We start from the raw sequence: 14,625 nt of genomic DNA, 5'->3' as shown, positions 1-14,625 counted from the left end.
TTGGAGGAGCTTAGGAGTAACTGTCAGGGCTTTGTCAGCGGTGGGGAGGATCCTGTGAGTAACCCTGGAGTAGCTGGAGTAACCCTGGAGAATGTTTGAATAGCCCAGGAGCAACCCTGGAGTAATCTCGGGGTAAAATCAAGAGTAACCCCTGAGTAACCTAACTGGAATACCCCATTCCTGATGCTGGAGTAACCTCGGAGTAACGCTGGAGTAACCTCAGAGCACCTCCATCTCCTTATGGACTGCAGAGTAAACAAGGAGCAACCTTGGAGTTTGGTGTCCATCCCAAAAAAGGGGCGGAGCCTCTGTTGGGGGGTCCCAAAAAGGGGGGGGGGGCTGTCTGAGGGGTTTTTTGGGTTTGGGGGAGGGGCTCAAACAGGGGGTGGGGTCTCCAGGCTGGGAGTGACGTCATTGGGGCTGGGAGGGAATCCCGGGGGGGTCCAAAGACCACCCCACCCCCTCTGCAGGGAATTCCCCCGGAGGGATTTTGGGGGTCTCCAAACCCCCCCCACCCCCAGCCCCTCCCCACCCCCACAGGGGGCGTGTCCTCCTCAAGCCCCGCCCTCCGCTCCCCTCCCACCTCCTCCCTTTCCCGCCCTTTTCCGCTGACGTCACCCCGCTCTTAGCCCCGCCCCCCGGCGCCTTGCTCCCGCCCCTCGCGCTGACGTCACCCAGCTCCGCCCCCGCCGCCATCTTGCTCCGCCGCCGCCGCCGCTGCTCCGCCGCTCCGCCCGGCCCGGCCCGGCCCGGCCCCCCCCGGAGCCGCCCGCGGGGTCGGGCCCGGCCCCGCCATGGCCGAGGATTTCTGGGAGGCGCCGCGCCGCTGAGCCGGTAACGGGAGACGCGGAGAATGGCGCCGGGAATCCCCCCGGGAAGCCCCCGAGCCCCGCGGCCTTTCCCCGCCTCCGTGAGGCACCGGGCGGGGGGGGGAGGCCACGCCCCCTCGGGCCACGCGCGGCATCACCGGGGGGACCGGGGGGATGGGGGGGGCCAGGTGTGTGCGGGAGGGGCTCAGGTGTGTGAGGGCAGCCTGGGGTTTGCGGGGAGCCGGGCTGCGGAGGGGCCAGGTGTGCGGGGGGCTGAGGTGGGCGGGGGGTGGCCAGGTGTGCGGGGTGGGCTCCAGATGTGCGAAGGTGTTCAGGGTGGGCCGAGGTGTGCCCAGGTGTGCGGGGAGGGCTAAGGTGTGCAGGGTGGGTCCCAGATGTGCCCAGGTGTTCAAGGAGGGCTCCAGATGTGCCGAGGTGTGCAGGATGGGTCCAGGTGTTCAGGGAGGGCTCCAGATGTGCCCAGGTGTGCATTGTGGGCCCAGGTGTGCCCAGCTGTGTGGGGAGGGCTAAGGTGTGCAGGGTGGGTCCCACGTGTGCCCAGATGTGTAGAGTGAGTCCCCAGGGTGCAGGGTAGGCCAAGGTGTGCGGTGGCCCCAGGTGCTCAGGGTTGGCCAAGCTGTGTCCAGGTGTGCAGGGGACACTCAGGTGTTTAGGGGACACTCAGGTGTGCAGGGACACTCAGGTGTGCCCAGGTGTGCAGGGGACACTCAGGTGTGTCCAGGTGTGCAGGGGACACTCAGGTGTTTAGGGGACACTCAGGTGTGCAGGGACACTCAGGTGTGGCCAGGTGTGCCCAGCTGTTCAGGGGACACTCAGGTGTGCCCAGGTGTGCAGGGGACACTCAGGTGTTCAGGGGGCACTCAGGTGTGCAGGGGACACTCAGGTGTGCCGAGGTGTGTGGGGGACACTCAGGTGTGCAGGGAAACTCAGGTGTGCAGGGACACTCAGGTGTGCCCAGGTGTGCAGGGACACTCAGGTGTGCAGGGACACTCAGGTGTGGCCCCCCAGGGCTCGGCCATGGACCGGATGAAGAAGATCAAGCGGCAGCTGTCGATGACGCTGCGGGGGGGTCGCGCCCCCGAGAAGGGTCTGGGGGATCCCCGCGATGGCCACGGCAGCGACAGCGGTGAGCGCTGGCCCTTTAAGAGCAGCCCCGCCCCCTTGGAGAGAGCCCCGCCCCCTTTAAAGGATCCCCTCCCCCCTAGAGTGGGGCTCTGTCCCTTTAAGAATGCAACGGTTGGGGGTGCCTGGCCCTTTAAGAGCTTTGGGGTGGGGGGAAGGGAAATTGAGGGGGTGTCTGGCCCTTTAAGAGGGTGCCTGTCCCTTTAAGAAGGCCTGGGCTGCGTTTGGGGGGTGCCTGTCCCTTTAAGAGTCTTGGGGGCAGGGAGATTGAGGGGGTACCTGTCCCTTTAAGAGGGTGCCTGTCCCTTTAAGAAGGCGGGAGCACCATTTTGGGGTGCCTGGCCCTTTAAGACCCCCCCCCCCCAGCTGGTGCACGGCCCCTTTAAGAGCGCTGGGGTCTCCCTGCTGTCCCCTCCGTGTCCCCCCAGGGTCCTTCCGTGTCCCCCCCGCCCCAATCCCGTCCCCATCTGTCCCCAGGCCCCCCCCGTGTTTGTCCATCTGTCCCCAAATCCTGTCCCCTGTCCCCCCCCCGGTGCCACCACCTGGCCCTGGCCCCCCCCCCTCGCTGTCCCCGTGTCACCTCTGTGTCCCTGGAGGCAGTGGGACACAACCGGGGGGCACTGAGGGGACCTTTGGGGACCTCGGGTGGGTTTGGGGGGTGTCCTGGCGATTTGGGGTCCTTGAGGGTGTCCTGAGGGTTTGGGGGACTCTTACTGGGGGGGCTTTGGGGACTGCTTGGGGACACAAGGGTGGCTTGGGGGGTCCCTTGAGTTTGAGGGGGCTCTGGGGGGTTTTGGGGGTCTCTTTTGGGGGTCCTGACTCCCCCTGTGTCCCCCCAGAGCCCGGGGGGGACGAGGGGCGGATGGGGTCGGACGGGGAGAGTGACCCTCCCTCGGGGACATCCTCGGAGGAGGTGGCGTCACCTGTGCGGCTGCGGCAGCACCCACGGCCCAGCGCCTGCGAGGTGGGACTGGGAGCACTGGGAGGGACTGGGAGGGACTGGGGGAACTGGGGGAACTGGGAGCACTGGGAGGGACTATGGGGATTTGGGTTGGGGGGACTGGGAAGGACTGGGAGGCACTGGGAGGGACTGGGGGGACAGGGAGGGACTGGGGTGCACAGGAGGGCATTAGGTGGATTGGGAGGGACTGGGGAAACTGGGAAGGACTGGGAGGGACTGGGAGAGACTGGGAGGACTGGGAGGCGCTATGGGGATTTGGGCTGGGGGGACTGGGGAGCTCTGAAGGGACTGGGAGGTCCTGGGGAGCACTGGGAGGGACTGGAGGAACTGGGAGGGACTGGAAGGGACTGGGAAGCACAGGAGGGCATTAGGTGGATTGGGGGGTACTGGGGAAACTGGGAGGGACTGGAGGTACTGGGGGCACTGGGAAGGGCTGGGGGACACTGGAGGGACTGGGTGGCACTGGGTGGCACTGGGAGCTCTGGGTGGACTGGGAGGGAGTGGGCAGCACTGGGGGGCATTGGGTGGATTGGGAGGCACTGGGAAGCACTGGGAGGCACTGGGAAGCACTGGGAGAGCACTGGGAGGCACTGGGAGGCACTGGGGCAGGCTGGGGGTGGCTTTGGGGTGATTCAGGGCTGTTTCGGGGTCTCGGTGCCACCCCTCGTTGTCCCCCCAGGATGTCACCAAGCGCCTGTCCCTGCCGGCTGACACCCGCCTGCCTGAGGGGGGGCTGGGGCTGCCCGGACCCCTCAGCCGCCGCCTGCGCCGCGTCTCCCTGGTACGCACCAGTACGGACCAGTATAAACCAGTACAGACCAGTATAGACCATTATAGACCAGTACAGACCAGTACAAAGGGATAGAAACTGCCAAACAATCCTCAGGGCCTCCTGGACTGCTTAAGGGATATCCCTTGCTGCCCCCCAGTGTGGACCAGTATAGACCAGTACAAACCAGTATAGACAAGTACAGACCAGTACAGACCAGTACACACCAGTATAGACCAGTATAGACCAGTACGGAGGGATAGGAACTGCCAAACAATCCTCAGGGCCCCCTGGGCTGCTTGGAGGATATCCCTTGCCGCCCCCCAGTGTGGACCAGTATAAACCAGTACAAACCAGTATAGACAAGTACAGACCAGTACAGATCATTATAGACCAGTACAGACCAGTATAGAGGGATAGGAACTGCCAAACAATCCTCAGGGCCCCCTGGGCTGCTTGGGGGATATCCCTTGCTGCCCCCCAGTGTGGACCAGTATGGACCAGTATCACCCAGTTGAGCCCAGTATCATCTCCCAGGCCTTCCCAGTGCTTTCCAGTTCTCCCAGCTTTCTGCAGTTTCATTCTTTCATTCTTGGTGTTCCAGTATGAATTGGTTTAAGCCAGTTTTGACCAGTACAGACCAGTATGGATCCGTATGAGCTGGTGTAAACCAGTTTGGACCAGTATAGACCAGTATGGATCAGTGCAGAGCAGAAGCTGGTGTTGGTTCTTGTCGTGTCTCCCAGTTCTCCCAGTTCTCCCAGTAACCATTTCCTCTCTCTGCCCAGTCGGAAATCGGCTTCGGGAAGTTGGAGACTTACGTCAAACTGGACAAACTGGGAGAGGTGAGGGGTGTGTGGGGTCACTGTGTGTCCCCTGTGTCCCCTCCATGTCCCCTGCATGTCCTTCATGTCCCCCATGTTCTTGTCATCTCCCACTGTCCCTGTCCCTCCATGTCCCTCCTGTCCCCACATCCCTGCTGTCCCTGATGTTCATGTGTTGTTCATGTCCCTTATGTCACCGCTGTGTCCTCGCTGTCCTTCATGTCCCTGCTGTCACCATGTCCTTGCTGTCATGCCATGTTTCTGCTGTCCCTGTGTCACCCTGTGTCCATAGTGTCCCCTGAGTTCCTACTGTCCCCATGTCCCTGATGTCCCCGTTCCCCTGCTGTCCCCCACTGTCCCCATGTCCCTGATGTCCCCATTCCCCTGCTGTCCCCTGATGTCCCTGCTGTCCCCATGTCCCCGATGTCCCCATGTCCCTGCTGTCCCCTGATGTCCCTCGCTGTCCCTGATGTCCCCATGTCCCCTGATGTCCCCTGATGTCCCCAGGGCACGTACGCCACGGTGTACAAAGGCCGCAGCAAACTGACCGAGAACCTGGTGGCACTGAAGGAGATCAGGCTGGAGCACGAGGAGGGAGCGCCGTGCACGGCCATCCGCGAGGGTGGGACACTGGGGACACTGAGGGGCACTTTGGGGACATTGGGGACACTGGGAGGAACATGGGAGGGGGCACCATGTATGGCCATCCGCGAGGGTGGGACATTGGGGACATTGGGGACACTGGGGACACTGAGGAGAACATGGGAGGGGGCCCTGTGTATAGCCATCCGCGAGGGTGGGACACTGGGGACACTGAGTGGGACATTGGGGACCCTGAGGGGGACACTGTGCACGGCCATCCGCGAGGGTGGGACACTGGGGACACTGGGGACACTGGGAGGAACATGGGAGAGGGCACTGTGTATGGCCATCTGTGAGGGTGGGACACTGGGGACATTGGGGACACTGAGGTGGACTCTGGGGACACTGAGGGGGACACTGTGCACGGCCATCTGCGAGGGTGGGACACTGGGGACATGGAGGGAGACGTTGGGGACACCAGTGGGGGACATGGGGACACCAGGAGGGACATAGGAAGGAGCACTGTGCACGGCCATCCGCGAGGGTTGGATATTGGGGACACTGGGGACACTGAGGGGGACACTGTGCATGGCCATCTGTGAGGGTGGGACATTGGGGACACTGAGGGGGACATTGGGGACACTGGGGGGACATGGTTGGGGGTGCCATGCACAGCCATCCGCGAGGCTGGGGACACTGGGGACACTGGAGGGGACACAGAAAGACTGGGGGTGGCTCCCACGAGGGCCGAGGTCACTTATCCCCCGTGTCCCGTAATGTCCCCTGCAGTGTCCCTGCTGAGGGACCTCAAGCACGCCAACGTGGTGACACTGCACGACATCGTCCACACCCCCCAGTGCCTCACCCTCGTCTTCGAGTACCTGGTGAGACCCCAAAATACCCCCTGGGACCCCAAAATAACCCCTGGGACCCCAAAATAACCCCTGGGACCCCAAAATACCCTCTTGGGACCCCAAAATAACCCCTGGGACCCCAAAATTCCCTCTTGGGACCCCAAAATTCCCTCTTGGGACCGCAAAATACCCCCTGGGACCCCAAAATTCCCTCTTGGGACCCCAAAATACCCCCTGGGACCCCAAAATTCTCACCCAGGACCCCAAAATACCCCCTGGGACCCCAAAATTCCCTCTTGGGACCCCAAAATACCCCCTGGGACCCCAAGATAACCCCTGGGACCCCAAAATAACTGCTGGGACCCCAAAATTCCCTCTTGGGACCCCAAAATAACCCCTGGGACCCCAAAATTCTCACCCAGGACCCCAAAATTCCCTCTTGGGACCCCAAAATAACCCTCTTGGGACCCCAAAATACCCTCTTGGGACCCCAAAATTCTCACCCAGGACCCCAAAATAAATGCTGGGACCCCAAAATACTCTCTGGGACCCCAAAATTTTCATCCTAAGACCCCCAAAATCCCCAAATTTGGGGTTTTTCCCTTTTCTAGGATCGCGACCTCAAGCAGTACCTGGATGATTGTGGGAATGTGATCAGCATGCACAACGTCAGGGTGAGGGATTTGGGGGAATTTTGGGGGATTTTGGGGGGATTTTGGGGGATTTGTGGGGTGATCAGAATGGACAACGTCAATGTAAGGAGGTTTCGGGGATTTTGGGGGGAATTTAAGGGATTTTGGGGATTTGGGGGACTTGGGGGCGTTTGGGGTCATCGGCTGCACAACATCAGGGTGAGTGGATTGGGATGGGATTTGGGGGTGATTTGGGGGGATTTTGGGGGATTTTGGGGGTGATCAGAATGGACAATGTCAATGTAAGGAGGTTTGGGGGATTTTGGGGGAATTTAAGGGAATTTTGGGGGTTGGGGGGATTTGGGGGCGTTTTGGGGTCATCAGGTGCACAGCATGAGGATGAGAGGATTGGGATGGGATTTGGGGGTGATTTGGGGGGAATTTGGGGGGATTTTGGGGGGTGATCAGAATGGACAATGTCAGTGTAAGGAGGTTTGGGGGAATTTGGGGGGAATTTAAGGGGAATTTGGGGGAATTTGGGGGGTTTGGAGGACGTCAGCTGCACAACATCAGTGTGAGGGGATTTGGGGTGGAATTTGGGGGAATTTGTGGGGATTTTGGGGGATCGTCAGCTGCACAACATCACCGTGAGGAGCTTTTGGGGGAATTTGGGTGTCGTTAAAATTCGCCATTCCAGAGTGAGGTGATTTCAGGGGAATTTTGCGAGAATTTGGGGGAATTTCGGGGTCGTTCAAACTCCCACCACCGGGGTGAGTGTCCCCTGAGGGTCCCCCGGGGGTGCCAATCCCGTTTTTGGGGTGGGGGCAGCTGTTCCTGTTCCAGCTGCTGCGGGGTCTCGCCTTCTGCCATCGCCACAAGGTCCTGCACCGCGACCTCAAACCCCAGAACCTCCTGCTCAGCCGCCGCGGCGACCTCAAACTGGCAGATTTCGGTCAGGAAACCCTAAAAAAACCTCACCTGGGAACCCCAAAATCCTGTCCTGGGACCCCCAAAACCTTCCCAGACCCTTCAAAACCCCATAAAACTTCCCAGGACCTGCTCAGCTCTCACAGGGATCTCAAACTGGCAGATTTCGGTCAGGAAACCCCAAAAAACCTCACCTGGGAACCCCAAAATCCTGTCCTGGGACCCCCAAAACCCTCCCAGACCCCAAAAACCCTCAAAACCACCCCAGACCCTCCAAAATCCTATAAAACTTCCCAGGACTTGCTCAGCTGTCGCAGCGACCTCAAACTGGCAGATTTCAGTCAGGAAACCCCAAAAAACCTCACCTGGGAAGCCCAAAATCCTGTCCTGGGGCCCCAAAACCCTCCAGAAACCTTTTAGGGCCCCCTGGACTCCTTTGGGGACCCCAAAATCCCCTCCCAGTGATACCCTTAACCCCCAGACCCTTTTTGGGAAAACCTTTTGCTTTTTGAAAACCCCAATTTCCCTCCCCCAAACCCCAATTCTCCCCTCTTCCCTCACTTCCCAAAACCCCAAAAAGCCCCAATTCCCCATCTAAAACCCCAAACTTAATCCTAATCTCCCCCAGACCCCAATTCCCTTTTTTTTCTCCCCCCTGGGACACCTTTTACCCCCAAACCCCTCTTGAAAACCCCAATTTTCCTCCCACAAACTTCAATTTTTCTCCCCCAAACCTCAATTTTCCCCTCTTCCCTCACCTCCCAAAACCCCAAAAAGCCCCAATCCCGCCCCCAGGACCCCAAATTCCCCCAGACCCTATTTTTTTAACCCTTTTTTTGCCGCCCAGGGCTGGCCAGGGCCAAGTCCATCCCCACCAAGACGTACTCGAGCGAGGTGGTGACGCTGTGGTATCGACCGCCCGACATCCTGCTGGGCTCCACCGAGTACTCCACCCAGATCGACATGTGGTGGGTGCTGGGGAGACTGGGGGAACTGGGAGGGAACTGGGAGGGAACTGGGGGAACTGGATTTGGGGAAATCCTGGGGGATTTGGGCGAAACTGGGGAGGAATTGGGGAAATTCGGGGAGGAATTGGGCACTGGGGGGTTTGGGTGGCACTGGGGGGTCTGGGAGAACTGGGAGGGAACTGAGGGAACTGGATTTGGGGAAATCCTGGGAGATTTGGGCAGGAATTGGGGAAATTCGGGGAGGAATTGGGCACTGGGGGGGAGTTTGGGGGAACTGGGGGAACTGGGAGGGAACTGGGGGAACTGGGGGAACTGGATTTGGGGAAATCCTGGAGGATTTGGGCGAAACTGGGGAGGAATTGGGGAAATTTGGGGAGGAATTGGGGAAATTTGGGGAGGAATTGTAGAAATTCGGGGAGGAATTGGGCACTGGGGGGTTTGGGGGGCACTGGGGGAACTGGGAGAACTGGGAGGTGCTAGATTTGGGGAAATCCTGGGGGATTTGGGCGAAACTGGGGAGGAATTGTAGAAATTCAGGGAGGAATTGGGGAAATTCGGGGAGGAATTGGGCACTGGGGGTGTTCAAGGGGCACTGGGGGAACTGGGAAAACTGGGAGGGACACTGGGGAAACTGGGAGGGAACTGGGGGAACTGGAGGGAACTGGATTTGGGGAATTCTGGGGCGATTTGGGCAAAATTGGGGAGGAACTGGGGGGCACTGGGTCTCTCCTGAGGGTCTCTGGGGGTGTTTTGGGGTCTCTGGCGATGTTTCGGGTTCCCCCTGAAGGTCTTTGGGGTTGTTTTGGGGTGTTTTGGGGCTGCTTTAGGGTGGTTTTTGTGTCCCCTGAGGGTCTCTGGGGCTGTTTTGGGCTGTTTTGGGGTGTTTTCGGGCTGTTTTGGGTGGTTTTTTCGGCTGTTTTGGGGTATTTGGGATGTTTTTGGGGTTTTTTTGGGCTATTTTTGGGGTGTTTTTTGCTCTCTCTGAGTCTCTCTCCCCCCAGGGGCGTTGGCTGCATCTTCTCAGAGATGGTGACAGGGAGACCTCTGTTCCCTGGGGCCACCGTGGAGGAGCAGCTGCACTTCATCTTCCGCCTGCTGGGTCTGGATTTGGGGGAAATCAGGGGAATTTGGGAAAATCAGGGAAATCCAGGGGAATTTGGGGAAAATCCAGGGAAGAATTGGGGAAAATCCGGGGAGGAATTGGGGAAAATCCAGGGGAGGAATTGGGGAAAATTTGGGAAGGAATTGGGGAAAATTCCTCAAATTTGGGGGATTTGGGCAAATGCAAGGGTGTTTTGAAAATTTGGAGGGAACTGGGGGAAGCTGAGGAAAATTCGGGGGATTGGGTGGAAATCCCAGGGGATTTGGGTTAAATTAAGGGGGTTAGGGAAAATCCAGGTGGTTTTGATCCAAACTGGGAGGAAATTGGGATTTTTGGGGCAATTTGGAGGAGGTTTGGGGGGAATTGAAGGGTTTTGGGGTGGCTGAAGGGGATTGGGAGCAACAGAAAGGGAAAATAAAAGGGGTTTTGTGGGATTTGGGGCTGAACAGTTTTTCCATCCATCCATCCATCCATCCCCTGGGGTTTTTGGGGTCAGGGGGTGCTTGGGGGGGTTTTGGGGACCGCTGACCCCCCTGTGCCCCCCAGGGACCCCCACGGAGGAGACATGGCCGGGCATTGGGGCCAACGCCGAGTTCAGAGCCCACAAGTACCCCCTGTACCCCCCGGAGGGGCTGCGGCACCACGCCCCCAGGTGGGTGGGGCTTCGGGGTGGCACCGCCCCTTTTTGGGGTGATCCCAGCCCCACAGAGGGATCTGGGGGGTCCCTGACACCCCCTCTGTCCCCCCAGGTTGGATCAGGACGGCGCAGATCTCCTCGGGCAGCTGCTGCAGGTGAGGTGGGCGTGGCTTGGGGCTGGCCCCGCCCCTTCCTGCAGGCCACACCCCTCCTGGCTCTTTGCCAGTTCCACCCTCCAAGTAGCCACAGCCCTGTCCCCAATGGGGTGTGGTGTCCCCAAGCCCCTCCCACCATGGGTGTGACATCACCAAAACCCCTCCCCATTATGGGTGTGGCTTCCACCGCCCCTCCCATTATGGGCGTGGCCTCCCCGACCCCTCCCCAACCAGGGTGTGACCTCACCAAGCCCCTCCCATTATGGGCGTGGCACCACAGCCCCTCCCATTATGGGCGTGGCTCCCTACCCCCCACCCACCTAAAGAGAGGGCTGTAGATGGCAGTGGGTGGGGCTTGGCGAGGCCACTCCCCTTTTGGGGGCGTGTCCCCGCCCCGTGGGCGTGTCCTGACGGGGCGGGGCAGTTCGAGGGGCGGCGGCGCCTGCCAGCAGCAGAGGCCATGGGTCATCCCTTCTTCGGCTGCCTCGGGCCGCGGGTCAGCTCCCTGCCCGACAGTGAGTGGGCGGGGCTTGGGAGGGCGTGGCGTGGTGTGGGCGTGGTTTGGGTGGGGCTGTGTGGGTGGAGTTTGGGCCTTGGGTGGGGTTTGGGGATGTGGCTTTGGGGGTTGTGGGCGTGGCTTTGGGCGTGGCTTCGTTGGGTGTGGTTTGGGGGCGGGGCTTAATGGGGTGGGGCATTGGAGGGTGGAGTTTGGGGTGTGGGATTTTAGGGTGGGGCTGCGTGTGGGTGTGGTTTGGGGGGAGATTCACACTGGGGGGGTGGGGCTTCAAGTGGGTGTGACCTCACTGGGCGTGGTCAGTGGGCGGAGCCTGGGTGGCAATGGATTTGGGGCGTGGCTTATAGTGGGTGGGGTTTGGAGGGCTTTTGGTGGGTGGGGCTTAGCCAGAGGTGGGTGGAGCTATGCAAATGAAGGATGGGGTGTGGCTTTCTAGTGGGTGTGGCTTGTGGAGACCACGCCCCCCTGATTTGGGGTGTTTTCCCCTCCCCCCCACCAGCCACGTCCATCTTCGCGCTGAAGGAAATCCAACTGCAGAAGGAGCCGGGGCTGCGCTCAGCCCCCCTGCCCCCCACAGGTGGGACCCCAAAATCACCCTAAAATGACCCCAAAAGGGACCTCCTGACCCCCCAGCACCCACCTCCTGCCCCTCACAGGTCTGACCCCAAAATGACCTCAAATGGACCCAAAATTACCCCAAAGGGACCTCCTGACCCCCCAGAATTCAACCCCTGCTCCCCACAGGTGTGACCCCAAAATCACCCCAAAATTACCCAAAAGGACCCCAAAAGGGACCTCCTGATCCCCCAGAACCCAACCCCTGCCCCCCACAGGTCTGACCCCAAAGGGACCCCAAAAGGACCCCAAAGGGACCCAAAAGGGACCCCTGAACACCATAAACCTCATATTTTTGAGGTGATTTTAGAGCGTTTTATGGAACTTTTGGGATGGTTTTATGGTATTTTTGAGGTGGTTTTGGGGGGTATTTTTAGGGTGGTTTTGAAGTATTTTTAGGGCGTTTTTAAGGTATTTTTGAGGTGTTTTTGGGGTATTTTTGAGATGATCTCAAGGTGGTTTTGGGGTATTTTTGAGGTGATTTTGGAGTGTTTTATGGTACATTTGGGGTGTTTTTGGGGGGTATTTTTAGGGTGGTTTTGAGGTATTTTTAGGGCGTTTTTGAGGTATTTTTGAGGCGTTTTGGAAGATATTTTTGGGCTGTTTTGGGGGTATTTCTGAGGTGTTTTTTGGGGTTTCCTGAGCTCTCCTTTCTCCCCTCAGGTTCTTCCGCCTTCCGGGTGCTCGACACCGAATTCTGACGTTAGGCAGGTAAAGCTCCCCAAATTTTTGAGCCCCCAAAATTGGGATTGACCCTCCCAAAATTGGGGAACAGAATCCCTGGGGGGGGTAAACGATCCCCAAAACTACCAAAAAAAAAAAACCCCAAAAAGGAGCTTTTCTCTCTTAAAAATGAATTTGGGAAGGTCGTCTGGAATCAAGACATCCCAAAAATTCGGGAGATTCCACAAGAAACTCTTAGAAAGCCCCCCAAAAAATAGAGCAGCCCCTCCTAAATTTGGGGCTCAGAGACCCCGAAATGAAACGGCTGAACCCCCAAATTTTTTGGGGTCAGTTTTTGGGGGTGGGGGGTTCAATTTTGGGGTCACCTCTGAACGTCTCCCTCTCCCCACAGCCCCTCGGACTCTGCTGCTGCAGCCCCCAGGACCCCCAAAATCGGGGTGGAGACCCCAAAACGGGGTCAACCTCCCAAACGGGTGGGAGGGGACGACACCCCAAAATTTTGGGGAGGGGGACCCGCTGACCCCCCCACCGAGGAACTGCTGCTGGATTTTGGGGTGGGGTCACGTGACACCCCCGCTCTGGGGGGGAAGGGGAATTTTGGGGTCCCCCCGATTTTTTTGGGGGGTTCTTCCCCACCCCCACCCCCCCGATGGACTTTGAGTTTTATTTTTTCAAGGCAATATTATAAAGGAGAGTCTATATGGCCCCTCCCCCCCAGGGCGGGGCCTAAGGGGGCGGGGCCTAAGGGGGTGGGGGAGGGGAGTCCCAGTGCCCTGTGCGGCTTACTCGGAGCTTACTCACACTTTACTCCGAGGTTACTCACACTCTACTCTGGGGTTATTCAGCCCTCCCTGGGGGGAGGGGAGAGCTTTACTCCCAGGTTGGTCCCGCTTCACTCCTCCAGGGTTACTCAGGCCCTACTCTGACGTTACTCCAAGGCAGCTCTGCGGTCGGGTCTGCCCTACTCCAGCCTTACTCAGTGACTGCTCAGCCTCTTCTTGCTCTGCTTCTACTCTCGATTACTCCGAAGTTACTCAGCCCTTCCTCCCCCTGGGAAGCTTCTTACTCCGAGTCACTCGGGACTCAATTCCTACCAGGATTTTACTCCAGAGTTACTCACGGTCAGGGCAGGTCTTTACTCGGGGCTTACTCAGCTCTTACTCCGACACATTCAGAACTTCCTCCAGGCTTCCTCCTGGAGATCTTTACTCCAAGTTTACTCAGCCTGAGCTCACTCAGTCCTTCCAGACAGAACTTACTCCAGACTTACTCACAGGAGTCCTTACTCTGGCCTTGCTCCGCTCATCCTCTTGCGTTGTTCGCTGCTTTGTCGCTACTCCCACCTTACTCCAGCCTTCCTCCGCCGTTACTCAGCGCTTTGGCCGCTCAGCCCTTACTCCGAGGTTACTCAGCCGTCCCCCCTGATCGCCTCAACCCCCTGGTCTTGCTCAGAGGTTGCTCAGGCCTTACTCAGCGGTGGCTCCTTGGAGGGACTCAGGCCTTACCGTGCTTACTCAGAGGTTACTAAGGCCGGGCTTGGGGCTCCCTGGCAGCGCCTTCTTCGCTACTCAGCCTTTACTCAGACCATACTAAGCCTCTCTTCCGCTCCCTCAGCCCCACCTCGCGCTACTCCGAGGTTGCTCAGTGCCACATCTTTACTCATCTCTTCCTCAGCCTCGGCTGCCCCTGCTCTTTGCTCCGAGGATACTCCAAGAATACTCCTCCTGTGTCGTTACTCACCCTTTACACTTCCAGCCCATTTTTGGGGTTACTCAGCCCAGGATCTTGAAGTCACTCGAGGTTTGCTACGCTGAGGTTACTCAGCCGCTACTACAGGGTCACAACTCCACACCGAGACTGAAAATTTCACACTGCGGGGGGGGATGAGGGGAGCAGTCCTTACTCCAGAGTTGCTCATCCCTTACTCTGAGGTTACCACATCCCCCACCATCGTTACTCTGAGGTTACTCATCCCTTACTCCGAGGCCACTCCAGTCCTCCACGCCGGGACTGCTCAGATGTTACTCAGACGTTACTCCGGGGTTACTCCGGGGTTACTCGCACCCCCCCATCACACACAGGGGACACTCCGCACCCCGCGGGACAACGCACTGGCTACTCCTGGGTTACTCCCGGGTTACTCCCGCCTGCCCCTCCCCCACCCCGCCCAGCCTCACTCAGGATCGCAGCTCCGCCCCTCCCCCCCAGGTGTAGATGGGGGCGGGGCTTTTAACGCGGTGGGAGGAGCCTCGGCAGGCCCCGCCCCCTAGGGGGTTTGGGGTCCCCATGGGGGTCTCCGGAGGGGCTGGGGGGGGGCACGGAGCCTATGGGGGAGGGGGAGGGGTCGCCCCCCCACCCCCCGCATGACGTCACGGGGGGAGGGGGAGGGGCGGCGTTTCGGCTGTAACGGGACCGACCATTAAAGCCTCCCCGGGAACCGTGTGCTTGT

General features: G+C 59.3%; 2 protein-coding genes across 2 annotated transcripts in view; one reads left to right on the top strand and one right to left on the bottom strand.

Moving 5' to 3' along the window:
• Positions 1-676: 676 nt before the first annotated feature.
• Positions 677-14,613, top strand: LOC146422404 (cyclin-dependent kinase 16-like). Its single transcript, XM_085046476.1, has 17 exons — positions 677-834; positions 1,839-1,956; positions 2,792-2,916; positions 3,593-3,694; positions 4,471-4,527; positions 5,014-5,128; positions 5,878-5,972; positions 6,554-6,616; positions 7,403-7,526; positions 8,349-8,469; positions 9,471-9,568; positions 10,118-10,223; positions 10,321-10,363; positions 10,788-10,878; positions 11,377-11,454; positions 12,156-12,203; positions 12,568-14,613. Exons 2-16 carry the CDS (start codon positions 1,848-1,850, stop codon positions 12,191-12,193), a joined length of 1,365 nt encoding a protein of 454 aa, XP_084902602.1. The 5' UTR covers positions 677-834; positions 1,839-1,847; the 3' UTR covers positions 12,194-12,203; positions 12,568-14,613.
• RPL10 (ribosomal protein L10) overlaps positions 7,131-14,625 on the bottom strand; it is a 117,718-nt gene continuing 110,223 nt past the window's right edge. Inside the window, exon 8 of the mRNA XM_085046443.1 lies at positions 7,131-7,372. Coding sequence (XP_084902569.1) covers positions 7,144-7,372 — 229 coding nt within the window. The 3' untranslated portion in view covers positions 7,131-7,143. The remainder of the gene's footprint in view (positions 7,373-14,625) is intronic.

This window comes from Lichenostomus cassidix, unplaced genomic scaffold (assembly GCF_008360975.1).
Source record: "Lichenostomus cassidix isolate B80296 unplaced genomic scaffold, HeHo_3.0 HiC_scaffold_40, whole genome shotgun sequence".
Lineage (NCBI taxonomy): Eukaryota > Metazoa > Chordata > Aves > Passeriformes > Meliphagidae > Lichenostomus > Lichenostomus cassidix.
This window is presented reverse-complemented; position numbering and strand designations above follow the sequence as displayed.

Excerpts from the sequence above, each read along its gene's own strand:
- LOC146422404 (XM_085046476.1), top strand. The coding sequence starts at position 1,848 with ATGGACCGGATGAAGAAGATCAAGCGGCAGCTGTCGATGACGCTGCGG. Across the intron at positions 2,917-3,592 it reads CACGGCCCAGCGCCTGCGAG|GATGTCACCAAGCGCCTGTC; the intron begins GTGGGACTGGGA and ends TTGTCCCCCCAG. Across the intron at positions 10,879-11,376 it reads GGTCAGCTCCCTGCCCGACA|CCACGTCCATCTTCGCGCTG; the intron begins GTGAGTGGGCGG and ends CCCCCCCACCAG.